This window comes from Gymnodraco acuticeps, unplaced genomic scaffold (genome assembly GCF_902827175.1).
Source record: "Gymnodraco acuticeps unplaced genomic scaffold, fGymAcu1.1, whole genome shotgun sequence".
NCBI classification, from domain to species: Eukaryota; Metazoa; Chordata; class Actinopteri; order Perciformes; family Bathydraconidae; genus Gymnodraco; species Gymnodraco acuticeps.
Window position 1 is genome coordinate 1 of NW_022990720.1, and position 14,304 is coordinate 14,304.

Sequence of the window (14,304 nt, forward strand, 5' to 3'; positions counted from 1 at the left end):
GCCTACTAACCCTGCACCCAGAATGCACATGTTAAAATTATATCACTTAGAAACCTGAGCTTGAACACTTTGTTGTGCACAACAATGGAGGCCAATATTGGAGAGAGAGTTAGAGGAAGAGGTAAATGCAATATACTGTATGTTGTCTTCAGTACCATACAGTAACTATGTTCATGTCATCTTCACTCTTAGTAAAGTCATTGTGTCTGATACGGTTATGAGTATTGAGAATAAACCTATTTGTGTGTTTCCACATTGCATGTGTTCATTCATAGTCCATATTTACAGCGTGCTACAAATGAAAATGCCTAAAACTTTGACTTGAATGTCTTGTTTATTAATCAACTAATGGACAATGTTTCAATTCAGTTCATGTAAGCCTACACACACATTCCTCTTTTGAGCGTCTAGTGATTATGGCCTGCATGTCTTTCTGTTCTAACTCAGCTGTCAGCTTCTTAGCAGTTTAGACAAACATCAAATTCATAATGTAGAGAGTTGGACAAAATAATGCTTAACAACTGTTCCATTACTGTGTGAACTGTATGATATATTGTTCTCCCGCTTGCTGCTGGGTGCAGGTGAAAGTAGGGCGACAGTTCTGTTCACATCGCTGACATTTGTCACAGGTAAATCTTGCAGGTATGCAACAAACATGACGTTGTCACACAGCGACAAGATGGACACTGGATTTGCCAACACAGAACAAACCGGAAGTCAAGGAATACAATTATGCACAGAGCTTGCATACTTGTATTAATCTCTATAAACGCATATCTGCATGTGAATGCAGAAATAAACGTATCCTCGTCAGCATGGGTGCCGGAAGCAGGGGGGCCAAGGGTCGTCAGACTTCTGGGTCTTTTACAGCATTGCCATTATAGCCTTGTGTCTTTTATTTTTGAAATATGTTCTTTAACTTCCGGTCAAGCGGACTGCTTTTCTTCATTCTTCAATACAAAACGGAACATTGAATGAAGTTGTTATCAAAAACCAAAATCAGACCGTTTTTATCTTGTTATCCGTTTTTGATTCAGACAACATAAACAGGAAAACGGCTTTGGTTTCACGTTTTATCGTTTTTGATTTAAAACGAAAAAAGGCTGGTATTTTCATTTTTCTCATCTTTTGGTTCAAACGAAAAATCAAACTAACAAAACGTACACTTACCTTTTTTTAATTAGGTTTTCTCGTTATCGGTCTTTTTATTCAGACAACAACAACGGAAAAACGGCTTTGGTTTCCCGTTTTTTCGTTTTAAATAAAAAACGGAAAAACGCTGGTATTTCCGTTTTTTGGCTTTTGTTTAAAACGAAAAATCAAACTGACAAAAAGTACACGGACCCAGTTGCAACAAATTCACGAGATGTTTCGTATATTGTTATGACATTTGGGTCATGCAGAGTGAGATCGCTACCCCTTTAAGAGAGGGGTGTGGCGCGTGCATGTTTGCGCGGGCATGGTATGGTAGAGCGAGCGGGATACATGTAGGCCGCAAGGTGAACCTCGAAAAGTCCTTTAGAAAAGAAATCCCGCTCCACAGAAGTGAAACTACACAATCTTTAGTTCATAAAAAAGAACGATTCATGCTTATCCACCAAAAAAGATTTCGTCGCTAAAATTCCTGCCAATTCTTCTAGGCACGTAATTATTGGCTGAACTATTCCCTTCGAAGCGTAATAATATCTTGGTCCAAAGTCGTGCCACGGTTCATCACGTGATCGTGCTACACCAATTGGGTAGCTGCATATTGTCAACAGAAGTGAAAGATGGCGGCCGCCATGGTTTCATCGAGTAGCGGAGACGAGGAAAACGCACCAGAAAGTTTCAAAAAGTCAAAATTGTCAACACACAAACATTGTTACATGCATATTACGTCTGTGAAGCACGAAAAGGTTGATTGTTTTACCAATACAAGATGGAATACGTACAGGACAAGCTTACAACGGTCGCTCGGCTTGAAGGGAGACTCTCGGAACGTGGTGGCTGAAAACCACAAGCACTGTCTTGATTTCGAGTTCGAAGATATTCCTGAGGACGCTGGCTTCCACCACACATGCTACATAAGGTTTACCGACACAAAGGCCATGACGAAGGTGGAAAGACGGCTCGCACGTGAGGGAGATCAAGACGTTAGGGAGGACCTTGAGGTCGAGCCCATCCCATCGACGTCTCGCAGCACGTACCGAAGCCAAACAGAGAAGCTACGATCAAGGTCAGGCCTGCCAATCGCAGGCTCTGGCCCCGTCCTTCCTGCCCTGTGCATTATATGCAAGATGAAGGAGAAAATGATCATCAAAGCAGGCAAGCGACAAAGGGATCAACTGTGTAAGGCTGAAACATTAAAAGCAGGTAAGCAAACCCCCTCCCCCACCCACACACCACACACACACTACACACACACCACACACACACACACACACACACACACATTCTCTGTGGTTGAATAACTGAAAGGTACAATTATGTGTGAGAGATACGTCAACAAACTCATTGAGTTGTCCTTTTTTTCCGTTTAGGCAAATTGCAGAAAGCTGCTGAGAAGAAAGATGACCAAAGTGTTGACCAGCAGGCAAGGAAGTGATTTTGCGTGCTGACAAGAAGTTATTTTCCAGGCTCCTCATCCTTGGCCAGAGCAGGAAAATTGAAATGAGGGAAATTCTGTCATATTCCTTGGGAACTGTGTCATATCCATTAGCAAGTGCTGATGGTTCACTTGCCAAAACAAACAAATCAGCTCTCATGGATCTATTGCAGAGCAAAGGTGGAGAGTGCTTGGTTGACAAAGTTCCAATAGGTGGTGCCATTCTTTTTGATGGCATGGCAGTCATGCAGGCCATGCCATCCAGACCAGCAACATTTGGAGAGCTTGCAGAGACCATACTGCAGAGCATACTCCAACTTGCTTTGCATCACAAGTGTACACGCATTGATTTTGTCACTGACCGGTATCCACCCATCAGCATCAAAAGCCTAGAACGGTCCCGTAGAGCTGATGCAGGGTCACAACTAATAACAATCTTCAGCCCAGATCAGAGAACTCCAACCCAGTGGAAGAAGTTTCTCTCTGACGGAAAAAATAAGGAAGCACTGGCCGAATTCCTTTATGTGGCATGGACACATGCAGACCTCACAACAGTGGGTAAAAACCTCAGCTTGTACATTGCCCATCAAAATCAATGCCACTGTGTAACTGTCATGGAGGGTGTACAGTCTGTTGATGTTGTTGAAGACCTGCAGTGTGATCATGAGGAATGTGACACACGGGTGTTTTTACATGCCCAACATGCTGCACAGGAGCACAAAGCTGTCATCATCAAGAGCTCGGACACTGATGTGGCAGTCATTGCTGTAAGTCTGCAGGCAGATTTGCCATGCAGCTTATATGTGTTCACAGGGACTGGCAACAGGACACGGATCATTGACATTGCCATGGTGTCATCAGCTCTCGGAACCAGTGTGTGTTCAGCCTTGATTGGAATTCACACGTTCTCTGGGTGTGACTCCACAAGCGCTTTCTATGGCAAAGGCAAAAGAAAGTCATTTGCTGTTGCATGTGAGAAAGATGACTACCTTAAGGCTTTCAGAAGTTTAGGTACTAACTTTGACTTGGAGCAATCAACATTTGCACTTCTTTGCCGGTATGTATGTCACCTGTATGATCAGCCAGCAGCCGAACATGTAAATGATGCTAGGTACAAGGCTTTCTGTATGGCATCATCGGCCTTGCCAGAATTAAGCATTCCCCCTACTCATGATGCCCTCCATCAGCACTGCAAAAGGGCAAATTACCAGGCAGCAATAATGAGGTCCTGTCTCAAAAGAGAAATGAATGCTCCATCACCTGCTGGATATGGTTGGGAAATAGAGGATGGGAACTTACACGTCACCTGGATGACAAGAAATCCTGTCCCTGACAGTGTGTTGCATGTGATACACTGCAGCTGCAAAGAGTCTGCCTGTGAGAAAGGCAGATGTTCATGCTTCTCTGCAGGACTCTGTTGCACAGACTTATGTCGTTGCTCAAATTGTGCAAATAAAAAAGAAACAGAGGAAGAGAACGATGACTGCCCTGACACTGACAGTGAGGAATAGGAATAAAAGAGCCTTCTTTCCATCTTTCTTAAGCTCTTTTCTGTTCTTTTGGTTTTAGTGCCTGGCCGACGCGCTCACACATCACTCATAGATACGTTTGTTTTTGGTACTAGAACAGAGTATAATCAGCAGGACTCTTTTAACCAGCTGAGGCAATCACAGCACCAATCAGCCGCTCCGCCCAGCCTGACACCAATCAATTATACTACATTACATGTCCTTCTACTGTTTTCTATGTCATACCTTTTATATTTGTAATAAATCTCGTTTTTATGGTTCATCAGTGTTGTTTTCATTTGTGGAGGGATGAATGAGTAAATAAATGAATCAATGGACATTGGTATAAGTAAGGCAAGGCAAGTTTATTTAGATAGCACTTTTCAACACAAGGCAATTCAAAGTGTTTTACAAAAAATTAAAGACATTAAGAAAATGGCATTTAAAATCAGTCATTCAAAAGAAAAGCTAATAAAAGAAACATTAAAAGAAAAAATACATGGATAAAAGTTACAGTGCAGTCTAAGATATGAATAGTTCAATTAAAAGCAGCAACAAAAAGAAAAGTCTTCAGCCTGGAAGTACTGCATTTTATTGATCTAAATTACTTAACGTAACAAGTTAACCTTCTTCTTGGACGCAGAAATCAAGTCATGTTTATTTTAAGAGTGCATTTAACGTGTACAGGGGTAACAACAGACAGACAAAAAGTCCTCAGTCTAATGGAATAATCCCAATGAACCTAGCGATGTGAACATGGCAGTCCAGGAATGATAGTTTGATAAATATGAGTTTGATATACTTTATTAATCCCCGTGGGGAAATTGTTTGTAGCTGGAGTTGGCTGATAAACGCTGCTAGTCAATGTTGATTCGATGGTCAACTCTGTTCCCAGATAGTAAAACCTCTCACAAATACCGCGTATATAACGCAAATACCTCGGACTTAGTGATGTATTAAGACATATGACAAAACATGACATAAAACAAGCATACAGCACTGTTTAGAATCCATTTGGTCTGGTTTAGCGTAACCATGGCGGCCGCCATCTTTCACTTCTGTTGACAATATGCAGCTACCCAATTGGTGTAGCACGATCACGTGACGAACCGTGGCACGACTTTGGACCAAGATATTATTACGCTTCGAAGGGTCTAGTTCAGCCAATAATTACGTGCCTAGAAGAATTGGCAGGAATTTTAGCGACGATATTTTTTTTGGTGGATAAGCATGACTCGTTCTTTTTTATGAACTAAAGATTGTGTAGTTTCACTTCTGTGGAGCGGGTTGAAACGATAACAGGGTTCACCTTATGGCCTAATGTTTTCTAGAAATAAGAGGCAGCAGAAAAAGGAAGGTCTGTGATCTTGCGAAACAGAAGAGCTAAATAAATGCAACGACCTCCCAAGAAGAGCTCGCCTCTCTCCAGTATTTCCGATAAAATGGGTTATTGAACCCGAAGCGTGTTGCTTCTGCCCTGGGAGACGACAGAGTCATCCCCCCCGTTTCCTCGACTACGGTCTGGGAGCCGACAGGAAGTTCAACACTATGCATTGCTACCTTTAGTTCAGGGTTAAGGTGAGTCCCAGCAGGCAGTGTTGGGTGTAACGTGTTACAGTATGGAGTTCAGTAACGTATTACTTGCATTACTAATGCAGTTTGGGTAATTACTACCCATTACAATGCTCAGTAACTAACGCAGTTTCAAGCTTCAACACAGTGTTACCTGAAATACATGGCGTTTCGTAGGGCTTATTTTCCTCAATGACCAAGTCGCTGCACATTATCCTGTTTATGACACGACCAGATACTAAATAAATTAGGAATTCACTCCCAATATTAATTTAATGATTATTGACTGAATGATCGTATTTTTCTCTTTTTCTTCTCCACTAAGAAATATTCAGTTTCTCGTTGCACCAACGGCTGGATCTGCGACAACAACATCTCCTCGGCAGTAGGGGTGCAACTACTAATCGACTTAATCGATTACCAAATTAGTTACCAACTAATTCAGTCGTCGATTCATTGGTGACGTCATGACGTGTGTTTTACGCGCCGTTAAGTTCCAAAGTATTGGTCTTTTATCGGTACCGGAGACATTTATAAAATATATGTCATGTATTATTGCTAAAAAACATGATATCGCAGTCTTAGTGTCGCCAACTCGTTTATAATATGCAAAAGACAACAAATGCGTCTATGATGTATTTTCGATCAGACGAGATCTCTCCCCCGTCTGTGTGCGAGGGGGCGGGGCAGTTTACACACACGCAGCTGCTACATGCAGCGGAGCACACTGCGGAGATGGCGGAGAGAACGCGCTCCGAGGTGTGGTTAAACTTTACCCGTCTCGATGTGGAGAATAGTCGTTACCAAAAGTGCAATAAGAGTTTAGCATGTAAGGGCGCACGAGCAATTTGTCTAAACATTTAGCAAAAGTGCACCGCATTCAGACGGAGGAATGTACCGGGTTCGACCGTCTTTCCAGCAGCTCTGTAGCCCCATCCAGGAGTAACGTTTCCACTTTTTGCAGGTCACCCTTGAAAAGGAGATCTTTTGATCTAAAGGGGCTTCACCTGGTTAAATAAAGGCTACAAACAAACGTCAGGTGTTATGTATGCTAGCAGCAACACACGGAGTTAACTACATTATACAAACATGGGTTAATGATTAGAGGTAACTGAGTTATTTAGTTTGTTAAAATGTCAGCTATTCTGTTTACAGTCTGTCATCAGATTATGTAATACGATTTGTTAAAGGCTCAGGGCAATCTCGATGACAAAGGTCAATGTTCCCCCCTTTCTACGCACGGAGATAATGTAATCTTAATAGTGCGCAGGCCAAGGCTGGCTCTTCAAAGTAGATATTAACGACGCGCTTTAAAGTTCCCATCATCGTTCAGCGGAACTCTTTCAGCCTTAAGCGGCAGTCAAGTAAGGAAAAACTACGTGTGCACCGGCTATTCGGGTAAATAATATTAATAGCTGTCTCTCCCCAGTTCAAATCACCCACTGCTCAGGGAGATCTCCTCATGCGTTGCCTTTACGCATCTAGTGTTCAAATACAACATTACTAACCTATAACTGCGCTCAACTGGGAAAAGAGAAGAAGAAAGAAGAAGAGAATCCTCCAGGAGCACAGCGTTCCTAATCATGAGGAACTATAGGCCCAGTCACACACCTGGAGTTCCTAGGCATCACATCAAGCTCATGGTATTAATGTTCCTCTAACCAAACTGCGTGCATCCACATAAACGTCTTCAACAACAGTTGCTCTTCCTCATCGGGCAACCGTACTTTGCATGCGGATATTCTTCGGCACGCCATCATCTCCCGTTTCCTGGACGTGGCATCCGCCGGCCTCACGACGACCACGTTTTCCCCGACTTAAGGACGTGCACCGCACATCCTCCGTTTTGGGGGGGACATCTGCATGAGATCATCCGCATAGCGGCACACTCAGATTTCCACTATTGCTACACATTTATTATCACACTCGCTGGATCTAACACTAGCGTCCCTCAGAAAAGAAGAAGTCAATCGAGACGTCAGCTTTTCTGACATATCCTTTCACGCCAGCCATTTTAGCTTATATCTTAAGCACTCCAAATGCGGCGGCGCCTGCTCCGTCATCGCCGCCCGCAACGACTCCCAGTTCTGCCCTTATAAATCTATGATCAAATTCCTACAGCTTAGACCTACCTATAATCCTATCTCACCATTATTTCTTATCTCAGGGAATTTTCCCTTAACTCAACGACAGTTCAATCACTATTTAAGCAAGTTCTCATTAAATCCGGGTTATCACCCCTTCTATACACGGGGCATTCATTTAGAATAACTTCCGCTGCAAATCAAGGTGTCTCATCCTCATCCCTGCAACAACTCGGACGGTGGTCCTCCTCCGCTTTCTCATCCTACATTCGCCCGGACCTCAGTGCCGTGCTGGCTATCCAAAGGTCTCTCCAACCTTAAAAATTGGTACGTATGCATATAACTGGTGGTGGTTCTTAGCATGTCAGCACGTATGTTCGCCCCGCGGCTCATGTTTATTCTTGCCATGTCTAACCCTGTATGTCCGGGTCGTAAACCTTCGGGTCTGTATAAATGTGTCCCTGCTAAGTCAGGTTGCCCCGCACATTCGGGAAGCCCTGCACGTTCAGGGCGACCCGCACGTCCGGGACGCCCCGTATGTCCGGGACGCCCTGTATGTCCAGGATGCCCCGTACGTCCAGGATGCCCCGTACGTCTGGGAAGCCCTGTATGTCCAGGACGCCCTGTATGTCCAGGACGCCCTGTACGTCCAGGATGCCCTGTACGTCCAGGAAGGATGCCTGGGAGGCATCAGTACGTCTAAATTTCCATATGTATTAACCTCTCATTTTCATCCATAGATTTCCACTGCATCCCACAAGGTAAGATTTCTTCACGTTCAGTACTTCATACTTCACTTCTTTTGGGGGTTCATCGGAAACGGTTCTTCCCTTCCCGAATCATGTCCTACAAAACCTGGGCCTAATTGCCAAAACACCATTTCATTCACTTGTTATAAACTGTCATCATTATGTTTCATTTATATAATGTGACCGATAATAAATATGTATTCCATACATCACGTCTCTCCTGATTGAAATTAAGCTCAGCGCAAATTCAGGCAGGAAGACCTATCACTCCGTATTGTACGTCATGGCAATACTCGCTCCCTTCACTAGATGACAGGGAGCGCCACTCCTTAGCTAACCTATCACTCCCTCCATTCACAAGCCTAATTATCGCACCTGTTAATCCCTCTATATATGCTCTCCCCTTTTCTATCAGCTGTCTTCCAGGTGTCAATGCGCAACCCTCCTCCATCCCTTCACCTCCTGCTTCCAACTCAGGGCCAAGCTTAACCAACTCCCTTCCAACCGGACCTAACCACTTATCACCACCACCAGTGTCTAGACCCAGGGGGGTTAATCGGAAACGGTTCTTCCCTTCCCGAATGATGTCCTACAAAACCTGGGCCTAATCGCCAAAACACCATTTCATTCACTTGTTATAAACTGTCATCATTATGTTTCATTTATATAATGTGACCGATGATAAACATGTATTCCATACATCACGTCTCTCCTGATTGAACTGATTTCTTACACACACACACACACACACACACACTGGTTCATGTTGAACACACACAGACGAGGGGTCTGCTGGAGCTTCTTCACTCTGCGGTGCGTTCAGTGTCTCAGCGTTCCTCGTGAACCTCAGAGTCACACATGGAGTCTGTTCACACTGCTCTGAGCTTTTTATTTCCTCATGTGGAGATCTGATAGTTTCTGTCCAGGATCCTGCAGGAAGTCCCAGCTCTGACTGCATGTACTCAGAAAACCTGCGTGACATGAATGCATCATGCAGGGTTATTTAACAATTGATGGTCTGATGGCGCTAATATAATGGCTTCCTCTGGCTGGTTCTCTTTGGCTCAGTTTCTCAGAGAGACAATTTACAATTTGCATTTCAAATAGGACTGAGTGCAGCCTGCAGCCGCTCTGCTGGAATACACTGACTTTGGATCAAACACTGATATACAAGCTCCACGCAGAGCTAGTGAAGATGAGGAGTACGTTCAGCCACAGACTCATCCCTCCACAACAACGCACCAAGCGCCTCGGACAGTCCTTTGTGCCTGTAGCCATCAGGCTGCACAACAAGGGGTTAATAATGAAAAAGAAATAAAATTAAATCACTGGACATAAATATACACTGTTTCCACAACCCATATTAATATATTAGTAGTAGACCAAATAGGTAGATATATATGTCACTATATGTACAGATGTCCATTTTCACTTTTCACTTGTCACTTTAACTTACTCCGTACTTTATAACTTAGATGACCAAATATGTATATATGCTGACAGTTATTTTACTCTTATTTTTATTCATCTCCTATTTCATAGTCTTTTATTATTATTATCATTTAAAAAAAAAAATCTTGATTTAATTTATTTTTGATTTTATTAATCTGTGTGAATCTTTGCTGTCCTGTTTTTTCACGCTTACCCTGTTGCTGCTTTGTACAACTGAATTTCCCCACGGGGATTAATAAAGGTTCATCTTACAACATCATTCGACTTGAGGGTTGTATGCTCACAACTATGACTGGCTTTATCTAGAAATATAAGGCACTTTAATGCAGCATTAGTATTTAAATGTCGTTTATTTTCAATAGCCCTGAACATACTTGTATATTGCATCCATATAGTGTTCTGTGTTTTTGTATATTTTGTTAGTAGGTTGGTCTATTAGTGCATTTCAACTGAACATGTTATACTGTGTAATTTATATATAGATGCAATATTCTTTACATTTTGTTATAATGCTGCTGTAACAAAACAATTACAAAATGTTGGATCAATAAACTATATTTAATCTGATCGCATCTAAGTCTTAAGTCGTAAACTAATATTTTTTTTTTTTTTTTTTTTTTCGAGCATGTAAAACCAAAGAAAATACAAATGAAACAAAAGATGATACAGACATGATACAGTACTATACAAATGAATGCAATAACAAAACGAAATATTTAAATAATAATTGAATAATCTGTAGTATCATTGTCTGATAACAATACAAAATAAATAAAAACTTTAGCTAATTACACGTCCGAAAAGGGGTCGGAAGAAGTTTACACTTATTTAATCCGACCCCTTCTCCCTTTTGTTTTTACTTTTTTTTTTACATCTTAATATACGTTAACATACAATATAAATGAATACCCTAACCCTGAATAATTCATATAATCATTCATATAATATATACAGGCAAGTTAAGAGAATTGTCTCTATATTTTTCATAAGTATATATATACACAAATTCATAAACATAAATTCATAAATTGAATACAAAACAAGAACATAACAGTTATGGTTTAGCAGTTTCCTCCCTGTACCTAGTGAGAATTGTGTCTTTATACCTCTTTTTAAATAGTTTGATGTCTGGACATCCCTTTAGCTCCTCACTCAAATTGTTCCAGATCTTCACCCCACAAACAGAAACACGTCTCTTTGTTGTGCGCACCCTAACATTAGTGAATATAAATGAACCACGTAAATTATAATTCCCTTGTCTTTCATTGAACAATATCTGAATATTCCCATGTAATTGAACGTTTTTTGCCTTAAACATGATTTGTGCAATTTGGAATTCAACAAGATCTGACAGTTTTAATAATTTTAGCTCTAAGAATAATGGCTTTGTATGATCCCTATAGCCGACAGTTTTAATAAGTCTTATTGCTCTTTTTTGTAAAATAAACAGGGATTGTGTTGTAGTTTTATAATTACTGCCCCAAACCTCTGCACAGTAACTTAAATAAGGTAACACCAATGAACAGTAAAGAATGTAGAGGGAATTTTTATCAAGAATCTGTTTTGCCTTGTTTAATATTGCAATACTTCTTGAGACTTTGGAATGAATATGTTGTATGTGTGGTTTCCAGCTCAGTTTCTCATCAATTGTGATTCCAAGGAATTTATGTTCTTTAACTCTCAATGAAAATCCCATCTATCTTAATGGATGCTAGTGTATTGCTATTTCCAAATATGATTAATTTTGTTTTATTCATGTTTAATGATAACTTATTACTGTTTAGCCATAACTTTAGTTTGCATATTTCAGCTGTGATCTCTTCCAGTAGTAGCTGTACATTGTCCCCAGAACAAAATATATTGGTGTCATCAGCAAACAAAACAAACTTGAGTACTGTCGATACATTGCATATTTCATTAATATACATAATAAATAGTTTTGGCCCCAATACTGACCCCTGGGGGACACCGCATGTAATGTCCAAATATGAAGAACAACACTCTCCCAGCTTCACAAACTGTTGCCTGTTGGTTAAATATCTTCTTACCCATTCCAAAACTACACCCCTGATTCCATAACGTTCCAGTTTCTTTATTAATATGTCATGATTAATTGTGTCAAATGCTTTTTTTAGGTCAATGAATATTCCAATGGCATGTTTCTTTTGATCAATTGAGCTAGTAATTTCTTCAAGTGAGTCTATTAAAGCCATCGATGTTGATCTATTGGCTCTGAATCCGTATTGACTTTCGGTGAGAAGTTTGTGTTTTTCTATGAAATTGTTCAGTCTGTTATTGAAAAGCTTTTCGAGAATTTTTGAGAATTGTGGTAGAAGTGAGACAGGTCTATAGTTTGTGAAGTGATGTTTGTTCCCAGCTTTGAACAAAGGTATGACTTTTGCTATTTTCATTTTGTTAGGAAATGCACCAGTTTGGAATGATAAGTTACATATGTGTGTGAATGGTTTTGAAATAACATCTATAACCTTTTTTAATACAGTCATGTCAATGTCATCACAATCGGTAGATTTTTTGTTTTTACTTTTCGTTACAATATCAACAACTTCTCTTTCATCCACTGCTGTGAGGAACATTGAGAAAGGATTAAGTTTTATTAAGTTTTCCAGTTTTTCTTCTGATGTTCCTCCATCAGGGATTTTACCTGCTAATTTAGGTCCAACATTTACAAAGAAATCATTGAAACTGTTGGATACAACATCCATATTTTCCTCTTCCTTATCCTTGTCAATGAAGTATGTTGGATAACTCCTTTTTCTAGACCCATTTGTTATAATACTATTCAGTATGCTCCATATTCCTTTAATGTTGTTTTATTTTTGTCGAGTAATTTCCGATAGTATTCACTTTTGCAGGTCCTTATTATAATTGTTAATTTATTTTAATATTTTTTATATCTAATCTCTGTCTCTTTTGTTTTATTTCTCATGAAATCTCTATACAATGAATTTTTCTTTTTACAGGCATTTTGTAAACCCCTTGTGATCCATGGACATTCTGCATATTTCATTTTTCTACTGTATTTGACAATTGGGCAGTATGTATTATATAATGATAAAAACATTCTCAGGAATTGATCATATGCACTGTCAATATTGTTTTCTTTGTATAAATCATCCCATCTTTGTGCCAGTAAAGCATTTTTTAAAGCGCTCATTGCTTCCTCTGATCTAACTCGTCTGTATTGAGTAGCATTGTCCGGCATGTTATTACTGTAATTTTTGTCATAAACTGCAAATACTGGTAGGTGGTCACTTATATCATTTATTAAGAGTCCACTTACTGTATTGTTTTCTATGTCATTTGTGAATATATTGTCTATGAGAGTAGCACAATGCGATGTGATTCTGCTCGGTCTAGTAATTTTTGGATATAAACTCATACTGTACATTGTGTTGATAAATTCTTCTGTCATGCTGTGATTATTTGGATTTAGAAGGTCAATATTGAAGTCACCACAAATGAAAACTGCTTTATGAATCACTTTTGAGAATATTTCCTCCATCCAGTCCTTGAAAATCTCAATACTAGAGCCGGGTGCTCTATATATACAACTGATGATTACATTTTTCGTTTTTTCTTTGCAGATTTCAATCGTGATACATTCCAATACATTATCAATCACTGTTGACATATAATTCATCACCTTAAATTGTAAAGTATTGTCCACATACAAGGCTACTCCTCCTCCACCCTTGTTTTGTCTATTGTCAGGCCGTTGTGTCCTTGGGCAAGACACTTCACCTGGATTTTCTCCTATGGGTATTGTCCACAGTACATGTATAATACCAATGTGTACTTGTAAAAGCGCCTCGATGACCTCGAGGCGTGAAGATGGACGGTGTGCCGCAGTGCGCTGTGCAATGATCATCAGATCAAGGGGTGAAACCCGCCGCTGCTGCGTCTGTAAAGCCGGTGTGTCCTTGGGCAAGACACTTCACCTGAACTTGCTCCTGTGGGTATTGTCCACAGTATCTGACCATTGCATGTATGATATATGTGTAATGTGTGTATATGTAAAGCGCTTTGAGTCATTGAAAAAGCGCTATAATAAATGTAAGGAATTATTATTATCTGAGTTCATAGCCCTCCAGCTCAAAGTCTATGCCTTTGTCCTCCGTGATCCAAGTTTCAGATATGGCAATGATGCTAAATGTTTGTTGAAACTGATTTAAATATTCCTTGATGAGGTTAAAGTTTGCATACATGCTTCTGCTGTTGAAGTGAATAATAGATAGCTTGCCCTCTGATGATATGCTCTGGTTGTACTGTTGATCAGTGTAATAACAGCAGTTGTTGATGATAGAAGAGAATAAATTATTGTCCGGGTCTATTTC

The 14,304-nt window shown here is 40.3% G+C and overlaps 1 protein-coding gene across 1 annotated transcript; it reads left to right on the top strand.

The window, feature by feature from the left end:
* Nucleotides 1–2,250: 2,250 nt before the first annotated feature.
* On the top strand, nucleotides 2,251–4,288 carry LOC117556357. The gene is made up of 2 exons (XM_034231654.1): nucleotides 2,251–2,352; nucleotides 2,520–4,288. Exon 2 carries the CDS (start codon nucleotides 2,650–2,652, stop codon nucleotides 4,093–4,095), a length of 1,446 nt encoding a protein of 481 aa, XP_034087545.1. The 5' UTR covers nucleotides 2,251–2,352; nucleotides 2,520–2,649; the 3' UTR covers nucleotides 4,096–4,288.
* Nucleotides 4,289–14,304: the final 10,016 nt, after the last annotated feature.